The 13,522-nt window shown below is 36.2% G+C and overlaps 1 protein-coding gene across 1 annotated transcript in view; it reads left to right on the top strand.

Annotated features, from left to right (window-relative positions):
- The window catches only part of COL24A1 (collagen type XXIV alpha 1 chain), a 388,303-nt gene that overhangs the window by 166,881 nt on the left and 207,900 nt on the right, over window positions 1-13,522 (top strand). The window contains exons 21-22 of the mRNA XM_030912579.1: window positions 9,989-10,042; window positions 11,109-11,153. Of these exons, the coding sequence (XP_030768439.1) occupies window positions 9,989-10,042; window positions 11,109-11,153 (99 nt within the window). The remainder of the gene's footprint in view (window positions 1-9,988; window positions 10,043-11,108; window positions 11,154-13,522) is intronic.

The raw sequence follows: 13,522 nt of genomic DNA, 5'->3' as shown, positions 1-13,522 counted from the left end.
CCACTTTATGTTTTTGTTTGCTTTGTTAAAGATTAGTTAGCTGAAAATATTTGGCTTTATTTCTGGGTTCTTATTTCTAGCCCATTGATCTATGTGCCTAGTTTTATACCAGTACCATGCTGGTTTGGTAACTACAGCCTTGTAGTATAGCTTGAAGTCAGGTAATGTGATGCTCCAGATTTGTTCTTTTTGCTTAGTCTTGCTTTGGCTATTCCAGGTCTTTTTTGGTTCCAAATGAATTTAGTATTGTGTTTTCTAATTCTACAGAGAATGATGATGGTATTTTGATGGGAATTGCATTGAATTTGTAGATTGCTTTTGGCCGTATGATCATTTTCACAATATTTATTCTGCCTGTTCGTGAGCATGGAATATGTTTCCATTTGTTTGTGTCATCTATGATTTCTTTCAGCAGTGTTTTGTAGTTTTTCTTTTTCTTTTTTTTTTTTTTTTTGAGAGGGAGTCTCGCTCTGCTGCCCAGGCTGGAGTGCAGTGGCCGGATCTCAGCTCACTGCAAGCCCCGCCTCCTGGGTTTAAGCCATTCTCCTGTCTCAGCCTCCCAAGTAGCTGGGACTACAGGCGCCCGCCACGTCGCCCGGCTAGTTTTGTGTATTTTTTAGTAGAGACGGGGTTTCACCGTGTTAGCCAGGATGGTCTCGATCTCCTGACCTCGTGATCCGCCCGTCTCGGCCTCCCAAAGTGCTGGGATTACAGGCTTGAGCCACCGCGCCTGGCCGGTTAGGTATATTTCTAAGTTGTTTTTTTTTGGGGGGGGGGGGGGTTTGTTTGTTTGTTTGTTTTTGTAGCTGTTGTAAAAGGGGTTGAGTTCTGGATTTTTATTCTCAGCTTGGTCGTTGTTGGTGTATAGCAGTGCTACTGATTTGTCTACATTGATTTTGTATCCTGAAACTTTACAGAATCTATTTATCAGAGCTAGGAGCTTTTTGAGTGAGACTTTAGGATTTTGTAGGTATACGATCATATCATCAGCAAACAGCAATGGTTTGACTTCCTCTTTACTGATTTAAATGCCCTTTATTTCTTTCTCTTGTCTGATTGCTCTGTCTAGGACTACCAGTACAATGTTGAATAGCAGTGGTGAAAGTCGGCATCCTTGTCTTGTTCCAGTTCTCAGTGGGAATGCTTTTAACTTTTCCCCCTTCAGCATAATGTTCACTGCGGGTTTGTCATAGATGGCTTTTATTACCTTGAGATATGTTTCTTCTATGCCAATTTTGCTGAGGGTTTTAATCATAAAAGGATGCTGAATTTTCTCAAATGCTTTTTCTGCAACTATTGAAAGATCATATAATTTTTGTTTTTAATATCTGTTTATGTGATGTATCACATTTATTGACTTGCATATGTTAAACCATCCCTGCATTTCTGGTATGAAACCCACTTGATCATTGTGTATTATATTTTTGATAAGCTGTTAGATTTGGTTAGCTAGTATTTTGTTGAGGATTTTTGCATCTATGTTCATCAGAGATATTGTTCTGTAGTTTTTCTTTTTTATTATGTCCTTTCCTGGTTTTGGTATTAAGGTGATGCTGGCTTAATAGAATGATTTAGGGAGGATCCCCTCTTTCTCTGTCTTTTGGAATAGTGTCAATAGGATTGGTACCAATTCTTCTTTGAATGTCTGATAGAATTTAGCTGTGAATCTCTCTGGTCCTGGACTGTTTTTTGTTGGCAGTTTTTAAATTACCATTTCTATCTTTCTGTTTGTTATTAGTCTGTTCAGAGTTTCTGTTTCTTCCTGGTTTAATCTAGGAGGGTTGTATACTTCCAGAAATTTATACATCTCCTCTACATACTCTAGTTTGTGTACATAAAGGTGTTCATGGTAGGTTGAATGATCTTTTGTATTTCTGTAGTATCAGTTGTAATATCTCCCATTTCGTTTCTATTGACCTTATTTGGATCTTCTCACTACTTTTCTTTGTTAATCCCAGTAATTACCTATCAATTTGATTTATCCTTCAAATAACCAGCTTTTTGTTTCATTTATCTTTGTATTTTTTGTTTCAATTTAATTTAATTCTGATCTGATCTTTATTATTTCTTTTATTCTGCTGGGTTTGGGTTTGATTTTTTCTTGTTTCTCTACTTCCTTGAGGTGTGACCTTAAATTGTCTATTTGTGCTTTTCCAGACCTTTTGATGTAGGCATTTAATGCTATGAACTTTCCTCTTGCTATTGCTTTTGCTGTATCCCAGCGGTTTTCATAGGTTGTGTCACTATTATTGTTTAGTTCAAATAAATTTTTAATTTCCATCGTGATTTAATTGTTGACCCAGAGATCATTCAGGAGCAGATGATTTAATTTTCATGTATTTGTATGGTTTTGAGGGATCCTTTTGGAGTTAATTTCCAGTTTTATTCCACTGTGGTCTGAGAGGATATGTGACAAAATTTCTATTTTCTTAAATTTATTGAGACTTGTTTTGCAGCCTCTCATATGATCTATCTTGGAGAATGTTCTATATGCTGATGAAAAGAATGTCTATTCTGCAGTTGTTGGGTAGAATCTTTTGTAAACATCTTTTAAGTTCATTTGTTCTAGGGCATAGATGAAGTCCACGATTTCTTTGTTGACTTTCTGTCTTGACGACCTGCCTAGTGCTGTCAGTAAAATATTGACGTCTTCCACTATTATTGTGTTGCCATCTACCTCATTTCTTAGGTCTAGTAATAATTGTTTCATAAATTTGGAAGCTCCAGTGTTAGGTGCATATATATTTAGGATTATGACATTTTCCTGTTGGACTGATCCTTTTATCGTTATATAATGTCCCTCTTTGTCTTTTTTTAACTGTTATTGATTTAAAGTCTGTTTTGTCTGAAATAAGAATAGCTACTCCTGCTCGCTTTTGGTTTCCATTTGCATGACGTAGCTTTTTCCACCCTTTTACCTTAAGTCTATTTGAGTCCTTTTGTGTTACGTGAGCCTCTTGAAGACAGCAGATACTTAATTGATGGATTTTTTTTTTAATTCTGCCATAAGTGGAGCATTTAGGCTATTTACATTCAATGTTAATATTGAGATGTGAGGCACCATTTTATTCTTCGTGTTAGTTGTTGCCTGAATACCCTGTGGCTTTGTGTGTGTGTGTGTGTGTGTTGTTGTTGTTTTATAGGTCTTGTGAGATTTATGCTTGAAGAAGGTTCTATTCTGGTGTATTTTAAGGCTTGTTTCAAGATTTAGAACTCATTTTAGCAGTTCTTGTAGTGCTGACTTGGTAGTGGCGAATACTCTTCACATGTTTGTCTGAAAATGACTTTACCTCTTTCGTTTATGAAGCTTAATTTTTCTGGATTCAGAATTCTTGATTGGTAATTATTTTGTTTGAGGAAGCTAAAGATAGGACCCCAGTCCCTTCTGGCTTGTAGGGTTTCTGCTGAGAAATCTGCTGTAAATCTGATATGTTTTCCTTTATAGGCTACCTGATGCTTTTGCCTCACAACTCTTATGATTCTTTCCTTCATCTTGACTTTAGAGAACCTGATGATTACGCACCTAGGTGGTGATCTTTTTGTGATGAATTTTCCAGGTGTTCTTTGATCTTCTTATATTTGGATGTCTCTATCTCTAGCAAGGCCATGGAGGTTTTCCTCGATTATTCCCTAACATAAGTTTTCTGAAGTTTTAGATTTCTCTTCTGCCTCAGGAACACCAATTATTCTTAGGTTTGGCATTTAACATCATCCCAAAATTTGTGGAGGCTTTGTTCTTTTTTGTTGTTCTTGTTTTTTTCTTTGTCTTTGTCTGATTGAATTAATTAGGAAGCCTTGTGTTTGAGCTCTGAGGTTCTTTCTTCTACCTGTCCTAGTCTATCGTTGATACTTTCCAGTGCATTTTGTATTTCTCTGAGTTTGTCTTTCATTTCCAGAAGTTGTGATTATATTTTTATGATATCTGTTTCTCTGGAGAATTTTTCATCTATAGCCTGTATTTGTTTTTTTAAACTTCTTTAAGTTGGTTTTCACCTTTCTCTGGTATCTCCTTGAGTAGCTTAATAATCAATCCTCTGAATTCTTTATCTGGCAATCAGAGATTTCTTCTTGGTTTGGATCCATTGCTGGGGAGCTAGTGTGGTCTTTGGGGGTATAATAGAACCTTATTTTGTCATATTACCAGAATTACTTTTCTGGTTCCTTCTCATTTGGATAGACTGTTTCAGTGGAAAGATCTGGAACTCAAGGATTGCTGTTCAGATTAATTTGTCCCACAGGGTGATCCCTTGATATGGTGCTCTCCCACTTCTTCTAGGAATGGGACTTCTTGAGAGTGGGACTGCAGTGATTGTTATTGCTCTTCTCGGTCTGGCCACACAACAGGGCTACCAGGCTCCAGGCTGGTGTTGGAGATTGTCTGCAAAGTGCGCTGTGATGTGATCCATCTTCAGGCCTCTCAGCTGTCGATACCAGCACCTACTCTGGTGGAGGTGACAGGGGAGTGAGGTAGAATGTGAGAGTCCTTGGTTGTAGATATGTTTCACATGCTGACTTTCTCGAATGCTGGTTATGCTAGCAGTGAAGTTGTCATGTGGACAGACTCAGGACCTCTGGTTAGCCAGGATGTTGCAGTCAGTGAAATTAGCTATTGTTTTCTCCTTCATTGGAGTAGGGTTATTTTGTCATGAGTTGCCATAATATCCTGAGTTGGTTGGCCTCCAGTCAGGAGGTATTGCTTTCAAGAGAGCACCAGCTGCAGTCGTAGAAGGAGGATATAAGCTTACCCTAAGTTGGCCAGAATAAGTATTTAGGTTTCTCAGGTGATGGGCAAGGCCATAAAGCGCCCAAGAGTTTATGTCTTTTATAATTGGCTGCTAAGGTGGGTAGAGAAGTACCATCAGGTGGGAGCAGGGTTAGGCCAGTCTGAGCTCAGACTGTCTTTGGGCAGAGATTGCCGCACTCCTGTGGGGGAGGGGGTATGGTTCTTGGGCCAGTGGGGTTATGTTCCAGAGGGCATTTTGTTCCATAATACCCTCTGTCATCAAGGAAGTAGGGGAAAACTGGTAGCATTAGGTCTTACCCAGCTCCCATGCAGTTGGTGAGGCTGGTTTTGCCCTTGACAATGTGCCCCACTAGCAGCACTGAGTGTGTCTCCAGGTAGCCTGTGCTCAGCATTCAGACCTTGCCCCAGGCTATAAGCTTCCCTGCTGAGAAAGCAAGCAAGGCTTTCAGGCCTCGCCTATCCTTGCCTTCAAACACTGTTGGCCTTGGCTCCTGCGCTACTCTCTGCAACAGTTCCGGTTCACCCCCAGATTCTGCTCAAGAGAGCTTGCTTCAGTCAAAATTATTACAAAGTTCAGTTGGAATCTTTTTTCAGCCTGTGATCCCTCCCAGATTCTGCTGGCTGCCTTCCCTGAGGGCCCTAGTGAGATATAGTCAGGCATGGCTTCCCTTGGCTTGACCTGGAGAATGGGAGTGCCTACAATGCTCCTCCTGCTGCTGCTTCTAATTTTATATTTCACGCTAAATCAGTTTCAGCTCTAGGTAAGGTTAAATCCTTCTCCTGTAATCCGGATTTTCAGGGTCCCCAGTGGGGATGTGTTTCCGGAGGCAGGTGTTTGCCCTCACACACTTGGGAACTCACGGTTTTTTGCCTGCTTCACAGAATTTGTAGCAGTGTGCCACTTCTGTCAAAGGATCTATGAAATCCTTAAGTTTTCCTGGGAATTTACTGTAGTGGTTCTTAGAACCAAAGTCCGTGGTGTGAGTCTCCACACACTGTTCTGTCTGTCCAAGTGGAAGTCCCTTCCCTACTACCATTCCCAGCCTCTGCTAACCACCATTCAATTTATTCTCTATCTCCATGAAATCAATATTTTTAGCTTCCACATATGAGTTGGAACATGCAACATTTGTCTTTCTGTGTCTAGCTTATTTCACTTAATATAATATCCTCCCATTCTATCCTTGTTGTTGCAAATATAGGATTTCATTCTTCTTATGGTGGAATAATATTCCATTGTGTATAATATACTACATTTTCTTTATCCAGTCATCTGTTGGTGGATCCTTAGGTTGATTCTGTATCTTGGCTATTGTGAGTAGCACTGCAATAAACATAAGAATGCAGATTCTGTCTCTGATATACTGACTTTCTTTCTTTGGGATATATACTCAGCAGTGGGATTGCTAAATCATATGATAGTTCTATTTTTATTTTTTTGAGGTGACTCCATACTTTTTTTCATATTAGCTGTATTGATTTACATTCCCACCGATACATCACCCTTTCTCTGCATTCTCACCAGTATTTGTTATTTTCTGTCTTTTTAATAGTGATCATTCTAATGAGATGATATCTCATTCCGGTTTTGATTTGCATTTCCCTGATGACTAGCGATGTTAAACATGTTTTCATTTATTTATTGGCCATTTGTATGTCTCCCTTTGAGAAATGTCTACTAATTAATTTCTGATATAAAAGGAGAAAGGAAACTGGTATTAATGAAGTTCCTGTTATATTCTAGGTATCATTTTGTTTATTCCTACAGCAACCTTACGATGCTGATGGTAACATGATTCTACGGATTAAGAAATAGTTTACATCTCTAGTAAACTGCAGAACTGGAATTCAAATCTGTACTCTACTTCCAGTTTTGCACAGTTTAACTTTTTTACAATTTGTGTTTAACAAATGATAAATATGAAACATATGTGCACAGCTTAAACAATAATGATAAAACAAACCCTATAAAGGATATTAAACAGAAAGTTGGAAGCCCCTTGTGTGTCTCTCTCTAATTGTGTCTACCTCCTCCATCTCTGCATTTAGAGGTAACTATTCTTTTGGCCATGCTTTTACCATCTATATATACTCCTACAATATCTGGTGCTTTGAGTGTTTTGTAAATTCATGTAAATGGAATTCTACTATACATATTTTTCAGTGACTTTCTTCTTCCATTCAATTTTGTCTTTTCATCTTAATCCAGGTTGATACATATAATTATAGGTTCATTTTTAATTTACATTGTATAGTATAACCCACTATATAGATATACTATAATTTTTTAAATTGATACTACTGCTGATAAACGCGTATGGTCTTTCTTGCGGTTGGTTTGCACAAATGCTCCAGGTGCGCCTGTAAACTATGTAAATTCCTATTTAAGGATTCAGTATTCTATAGATGACCATTAGATCAAGTTTGTTAATATTAGTGTTTAAGTTTTCTCTATTCTTGTGGTCTTTATCTGCTTGACTTATGGAGAAAAGTGTCTTGAAATTTCTCTCTGTAATAGTGGATTTGCCCAACTCTATTTACATATTCATCAATTTTCACTTTTTATACTTGGAATTCATGTTATTAGATGCACAAAAATTGATGCTTTTTATCTCTTCTTGATGAATATAACCTTTAATCATTATTTAGTTACACACTTAAATAATGTAGTTTACCTTCAAGTCTGCTAGATCTAATAATGATGTCATTACATCAGCTCTTTTGGGCTGGTAAATGCCTTGCATATTTTATATTTTAGGTGTGTTTCTTGTAAATGGCATATAACTAGATTTTTTCTCTTAACCCAACTTTTATTTTTCCTTTAAGATTATAATTTTGGTTTTGAAAGAAGAGAGAAAAAGTAGCCTAGATTTGCCTGCTTCACTGAAAGGATTATTTCTGGTCCTGGATAAGTGGTTCCATCCCAAGTAAATAGTTTCAATGAGAGAGTTAAGGGGACCTCATTCCCTTTAACCAGTCAACCCTCTCCAGGTTACACTCTGGATATGGAGCTGAGCCTGTTTCTTTCGTGCACACCCTAATCTTAATATTGTATGTTCTTAGAGCCTTTTGAGCCCCAGAAGTTGTTTATAATTTTTTATTGTATGCTTATTTTTATTTACAAGTTTTTATTAGCCTATTATAACTCAATACAAAATTATTTTCATATATTAAAAATATTCTAATCCTCCCAGAAAGGATTTTGCTCCTTTTTCTAAAATCTTATTTATACTTTGCATATACCTCTACTTCTATTACAACTCTTAATGTAGTAAGTTTTATTTTAAAGGACCATCTCCCATAATAAATGATGAATTCATTGGAAACAGGGACTCTGTCTAACTGATAATTGTATACTTAGGGCCTAATATTGTGCTGTTAATTGAGCCTTATACACAGTAGAAAATTAATAAAATGTCAGATGAAAAATGAACAAACAGATGAATTAAGTGATTAAACTAGCTGACAGGTGGTAGAATTCAAATACCACAGCATTCTAATTCTGTACCTCCAGTCAGTGTAGACACTTAAAATCTTTCACTTTGAATTCTAAAAGAGCATTTTCAGATATTTAAGGCAGTTTGAAATCATTGTATCAAATCAGGATTATTTCAGTTGTAAGGGGTGGAAACCTGGCTTAAACAGGCTTACATAAATACATGAAAAGTTCAGGGATTCAATCACAACTGAATTCAGGACCCTAAACAATATCAGAAGAGCCCAGTCACTCCAACTCTCTCCATTTGTTAATTCATTGATTTCATTCTCAGGCTGTCCCCTGGATGGTTTCCCACTGTTCAGTTTTACCTCATTTTTAATGCTATTCCCAGCAGTGCCACTGAAGTTTGAAATGTGCTTCAGTTGGGCTGAGTTGGGTCCCTTACTCATTCCTGGACCAGTCATTTTTTTCTGGGGATGTACAATACACCGACTGACTTAGATCTCTGTCACATGTTCATAGTTGCAGTCGGAGGTAGAGTCACCTCCCCTCAAACAACATGCACGAAGAGTGAAGAGAGTTTTTCCTTAAGGAAAATTAGGGTGCTTTTGCCTGTAAAAGGATTAACATATATTGGACTGGTATGAGACACAATGTGCCCATTTCCATAATCTAATCCATATCTTACTTTTAAAAATAAGAAAGCTGAATTTAAAAGTTAGGTTATTGCCTAAAGTAATACAGTTTCTTGAATGGTGCTATTTATGTAATAAGCTTACAATACTATATTATAGACTTTTAAACTGACAGAGAGTTTTGTTTTTATTGTGTTAAAGTACAGCAAATATAGAGTAAAATATAACATGAAGGAAAGATTCCCATGTAGTTTGTCACTCTGCTGCATTTCAGAACAAGATCAAAGTCACCTAATAGATTTGCTCTTTGGTGTAGTTATTTAAAAATTATGTAAGTACAGTTAAAAATTAGATAAAACTTTTTAATGGTTATAAAATGACTAAAAGCAATCATTCAAACTATAATTCTAAAAAGAGACTTGGAACTTTGCTGGCATCTTGCGTAGTTAGGAGAACAGAACTTATTAAGAAAATGTGGCCATGTTGAATAGACGTTGTATACTGTTTTCTGATATGACTTTTTAAAAATAGTTACTTTGAAAGGGTTTTCACTCAGAGAGCAATTGATTTTTAACAACATGTATTTTGTTTAACAAAATACTCTTTTAGTCTTGAAATTTCTAGTCAAATTCACACTCACTTTCTTCTGCAAATTCCTCTTCTCTTTTTGTCATCTTGTAGCAAAAAGGGAAATAAGTTGAGGAATATTCTTCAACTAATGAGTAATGAAGAACTAATGCGTTCTTCAACTAACAAATAACTGAGTTCCAGACTCTGCAGATCTCTTAATAGGTATTAAAACACTCTTTGTTTCTTCCATCTGTTTTCAGACTTTGTGAACACTCTGTTTATTTTACTCTTATCAGTTTAACAATTGGCCCCATTGCTTCCATTTTAGAAATACTTTTTCTGAAAAGGTGTCTGGAGGTTGAAGAATAAAATACTGTGCAGATTATTTGAATATTAACTTACTGTTTAAAAATAAGTTTGTCCTATGTTTTTGGATGGCTTGTTGTTTTCTGCTTGTCTATATTGCCACCCATTTTGAGAACTTCTTAATGGGAAATGAATGGTTTCAAAGAGTATTGTCCATCTCCACATTAATGCTGATTTATCAAAATCTCAGTTGATCTAAAATTTCTATTGTGTGCATTTATATTGCTTTTATAGGGACTCCTCGGACATAGAGGGCCTCCTGGACCTCCTGGTCTCAAAGGAACTCAGGTATGGAAGAAGTGATATCCAGTCAGCTTCAGCAAGGCTTTTAGTTAAAAGTTTCCCTTTTTATTTATTGTGGGCCTTCAGTTTTTGCTTAAACACCATCAGATTTACAGTTACCATTTTATTTATTTATTCAGACAGAGTCTCGCTCTCTTTCCCAGGATGGAGTGCAGTGGTGCAATCTTGGCTCACTGTAGCCTCGACCTCCTGGGCTCCAGCAATCCTCCTACCTCAACCTCCCAAGTAGCTGGGAGTACAGGTGCACCACCATTAGCCTGGCTAATTTTTGTATTTTTTGTAAAGACACAGTTTTGCTATATTAGCCAAGTTGGCCTACTTCTGGCCTCAAGCAGTCCTCCCACCTAAAAGTCCCAGAGTGCTGGGATTACAGGCATGAGCCACTGTGCTCAGCCTTCAAGTTAACACTTTATTTTGCCAGTTATAGAATAGAATTTAGAATCATTTTACAGTGTTCTGAATTCATTAAATGATTTATGTTAGTAGTCTCCAATGGAATGTCTGAAGAATCTGAACCCAGAATCTCACTCATATATATTAGAATTTATATTTACTATTTGTGACTACTTAATATTTTTGAACCAATAAATTATATTTTAATTGAATTGTGAATTGAGCAAAATGTTTACCAAATAAATAATATATACTATATGATTCTAGGGAGGTCTGTATATATTATTCAGAAAGCAATCAACTATTTTTTAAAGGTAAATCAGTATATTCAGTAAATATGTCTGTAAATGGAGTAAAAACACTTACTGCTTTTTTTTCTCTTAGAGAATTATGAATAAAAGCTTTTAATTTTTTTTCTATATTCATCTTCAGTCTCTATCTACCCATATAGTTTTTGGTCCTTACAAGAATGCACCAGGTTCACACAAAAAACTAAAGTGTTGTGGAGTGATGGAGTTCAAAGTACAAGAAAATAACAGCATTATTTTCATTACATCTCAGAATGAGCCTCACATTTTAGAATAAATAGACAAAATAAGAGTTTACATTTTTAAATACCCATTTTAGGCCATAATATGTTCTGATTTTTGTTTTTAAGGGAGAGGAAGGACTAACTGGACCTTTTGGGGAACTGGGGCCACGAGTAGGTATCGTATAAGTAATTTTCCATAAGTGGTTTTCTTGAAAATAGCTGTTCTATAAAGGTTTTTAACATCATAATATTTTATATTATAGTGAAGGACAAAAATGAAAACAAACTATGGTCATAAAATGCCCCAAAATAAAATAGGCCAATAACTGGAAGTCTCAAAGATAGTTTGAATGATGTTGTGCCTATTATGTAGTTGCTTGCTATTTCGGTGGTCTATAGACTTAGTAATTTGCGCAAATTGTTTATAAATTTCTTGAAATGTAATAGGAAACTAAATACTTTAGCCATTTTAGTAATATTCTGAGATTTCCTGTTTTCCAAATGTGTTAGTAAAATTATGGAAGGCTAATAAGATGTATTTTCTGCCAATGTTTTTGTCAGATAATACCATGGGTAATATATGAATTGTTTTCAAGTTCTAGAAATGAATTATTTAAAAATTTTTGGTATACATGACCAAAGTTTACCTTATGAAATAATTAAGTTATATGTGTTACATTTATTTTAAGAGGCATTAGACTTATATGAAATACATCTCATTTCTTTTCTTGACAACATCATAAAGTACTGGTTCTTCTATTTTTTTTTTTTTTTTTTTTTTTTTTTTTTTTTTTTTTTGAGGTAGAGTCTCTGTCATCCAAGCTGGAGTGTAGTGGCGTGATCTCGACTCACTGCAACCTCCACCTCCTGGGTTCAAGCAAATCTCCTGCCTCAGCCTCCCGAGTAGCTAGGATTACAGGCGTGTGCCACCATACCCTGCTAATTTTTGTGTTTTTAGTAGAGATGGGGTTTCGCCATGTTGGCCAGGCTGGTCTTGAACTCCTGGCCGCAGGTGATCCCCCCACCTGGCCTCTCAAAGTGCTGGAATTACAGGAGTGAGCCACCATGTCTGGCCAAAGTACTGGTTCTTAAAATGCTTTTACATTTAAAAAGACTGTAATTATTTCTTTCACATTTTTACCTTACTAGCACATATATTGCTACTATCCCATTGGGGGTAAAAAAGAGTTTTCATTTTATTTTTTGTGAGAATTATATAACAGAAAAAGTGGAATTTGAGCCCAATAAAATTGATCTTATTTAAAATTTACTTCCTTTGAAAAGAGGAGAACCATATTCACCTCTGGTCTACACAGTCTTAATATTAATAATTACTGTTGTTGCTATTCGTTGAATATCAATTTGGGGCCTAATATTGCTATAAGTATATGAATCATCTTTAATCCTGAAAACAACTCTGCAAGATATCATTCCTATTTTTAGATTTGAAAATAAGGTTTTAATATTACATGTTCAAGTATAACACAATCAAATCAAAATCAATACAATATGATAGAATTTAAGTAGGACAAGAAGTTATGATTCTGTTACTGATACTCTGAATTGCCTGATTTCAAAGACTTTGAAAATGTGCTGATACCAGATTCCAGTGAGATTCTTTCCATAATGTAAATATGTATAACTCTATCTTAATATCCTACACAGTGCTTGAAATAGTATTATTAAAGATAAAAGGAATGTCACACTAAGGCTCTTACCAAGCAGTGGAAATAAAAATAGCAATGGTTTTGTAAATATCATAGAAAAAATCTAATAATTCAGGTTCTTAACTCTATTTCTTGTTCTGTGTGTCTAACTTAATTAGAGAACAATTGATATTTAATAATAATAGGATGGTTCTCAGTTCTTTGCTTTGCTTTTTGCTTGTTAGGAAATTATTCGATAATTTCGAGCAGGCAAAAGCAAAAATTAGAATGTTTTGACTTCTAGTCTAATAAGACTTGAAGTCTTATATACAGTTGTAAGTGGCTAAATCTTTTATGTGTAATAAAAACAGAATATGAGCCAGAGGGCTGTTCTGTTCCACTTTAAGAAGAAAAAAATATAAGCATGTCTTAATTGACAATAGCAATAAAATCCAATATAGCAGGGGTCCCCAACCCCCAGGCCATGGACTGGGCATTATCACTTGTATTAGTCAAGGTTTTCTAGAGGGACAGAACTAATAGGATATATATAAAGGGGAGTTTATTAAGTATTAACTTATACGATCACCAGGTCCCACAATAGGCTGTCTGCAAGCTGAGGAGCAAGGAGGACCAGTCTGAGCCCCAAAACTAAAGAACTTAGAGTCCAATGATGGAAGGCAGAGAAACATCCAGCATGGGAGAAAGATGCAGGCTGGGAGGCTAGGGCAGTCTCGCCTTTTCACATGTTTCTGCCTGCTTTATATTTGCTGGCAGTGTATTAGATTGTGCCCACCAGATTAAGGGTGGATCTGCCTTCCCCAGCTCACTGACTCAAATGTTAATCTCTTTTGGCAACACCCGCACAGACACACCCAGGATCAGTACTTCATA

The sequence above is a fragment of the Rhinopithecus roxellana genome, chromosome 12 (genome assembly GCF_007565055.1).
Source record: "Rhinopithecus roxellana isolate Shanxi Qingling chromosome 12, ASM756505v1, whole genome shotgun sequence".
Classification (NCBI taxonomy): Eukaryota; Metazoa; Chordata; class Mammalia; order Primates; family Cercopithecidae; genus Rhinopithecus; species Rhinopithecus roxellana.
Note: the sequence above shows the minus strand (reverse complement) of the source record. Positions and strands in the feature narration are given on the sequence as shown.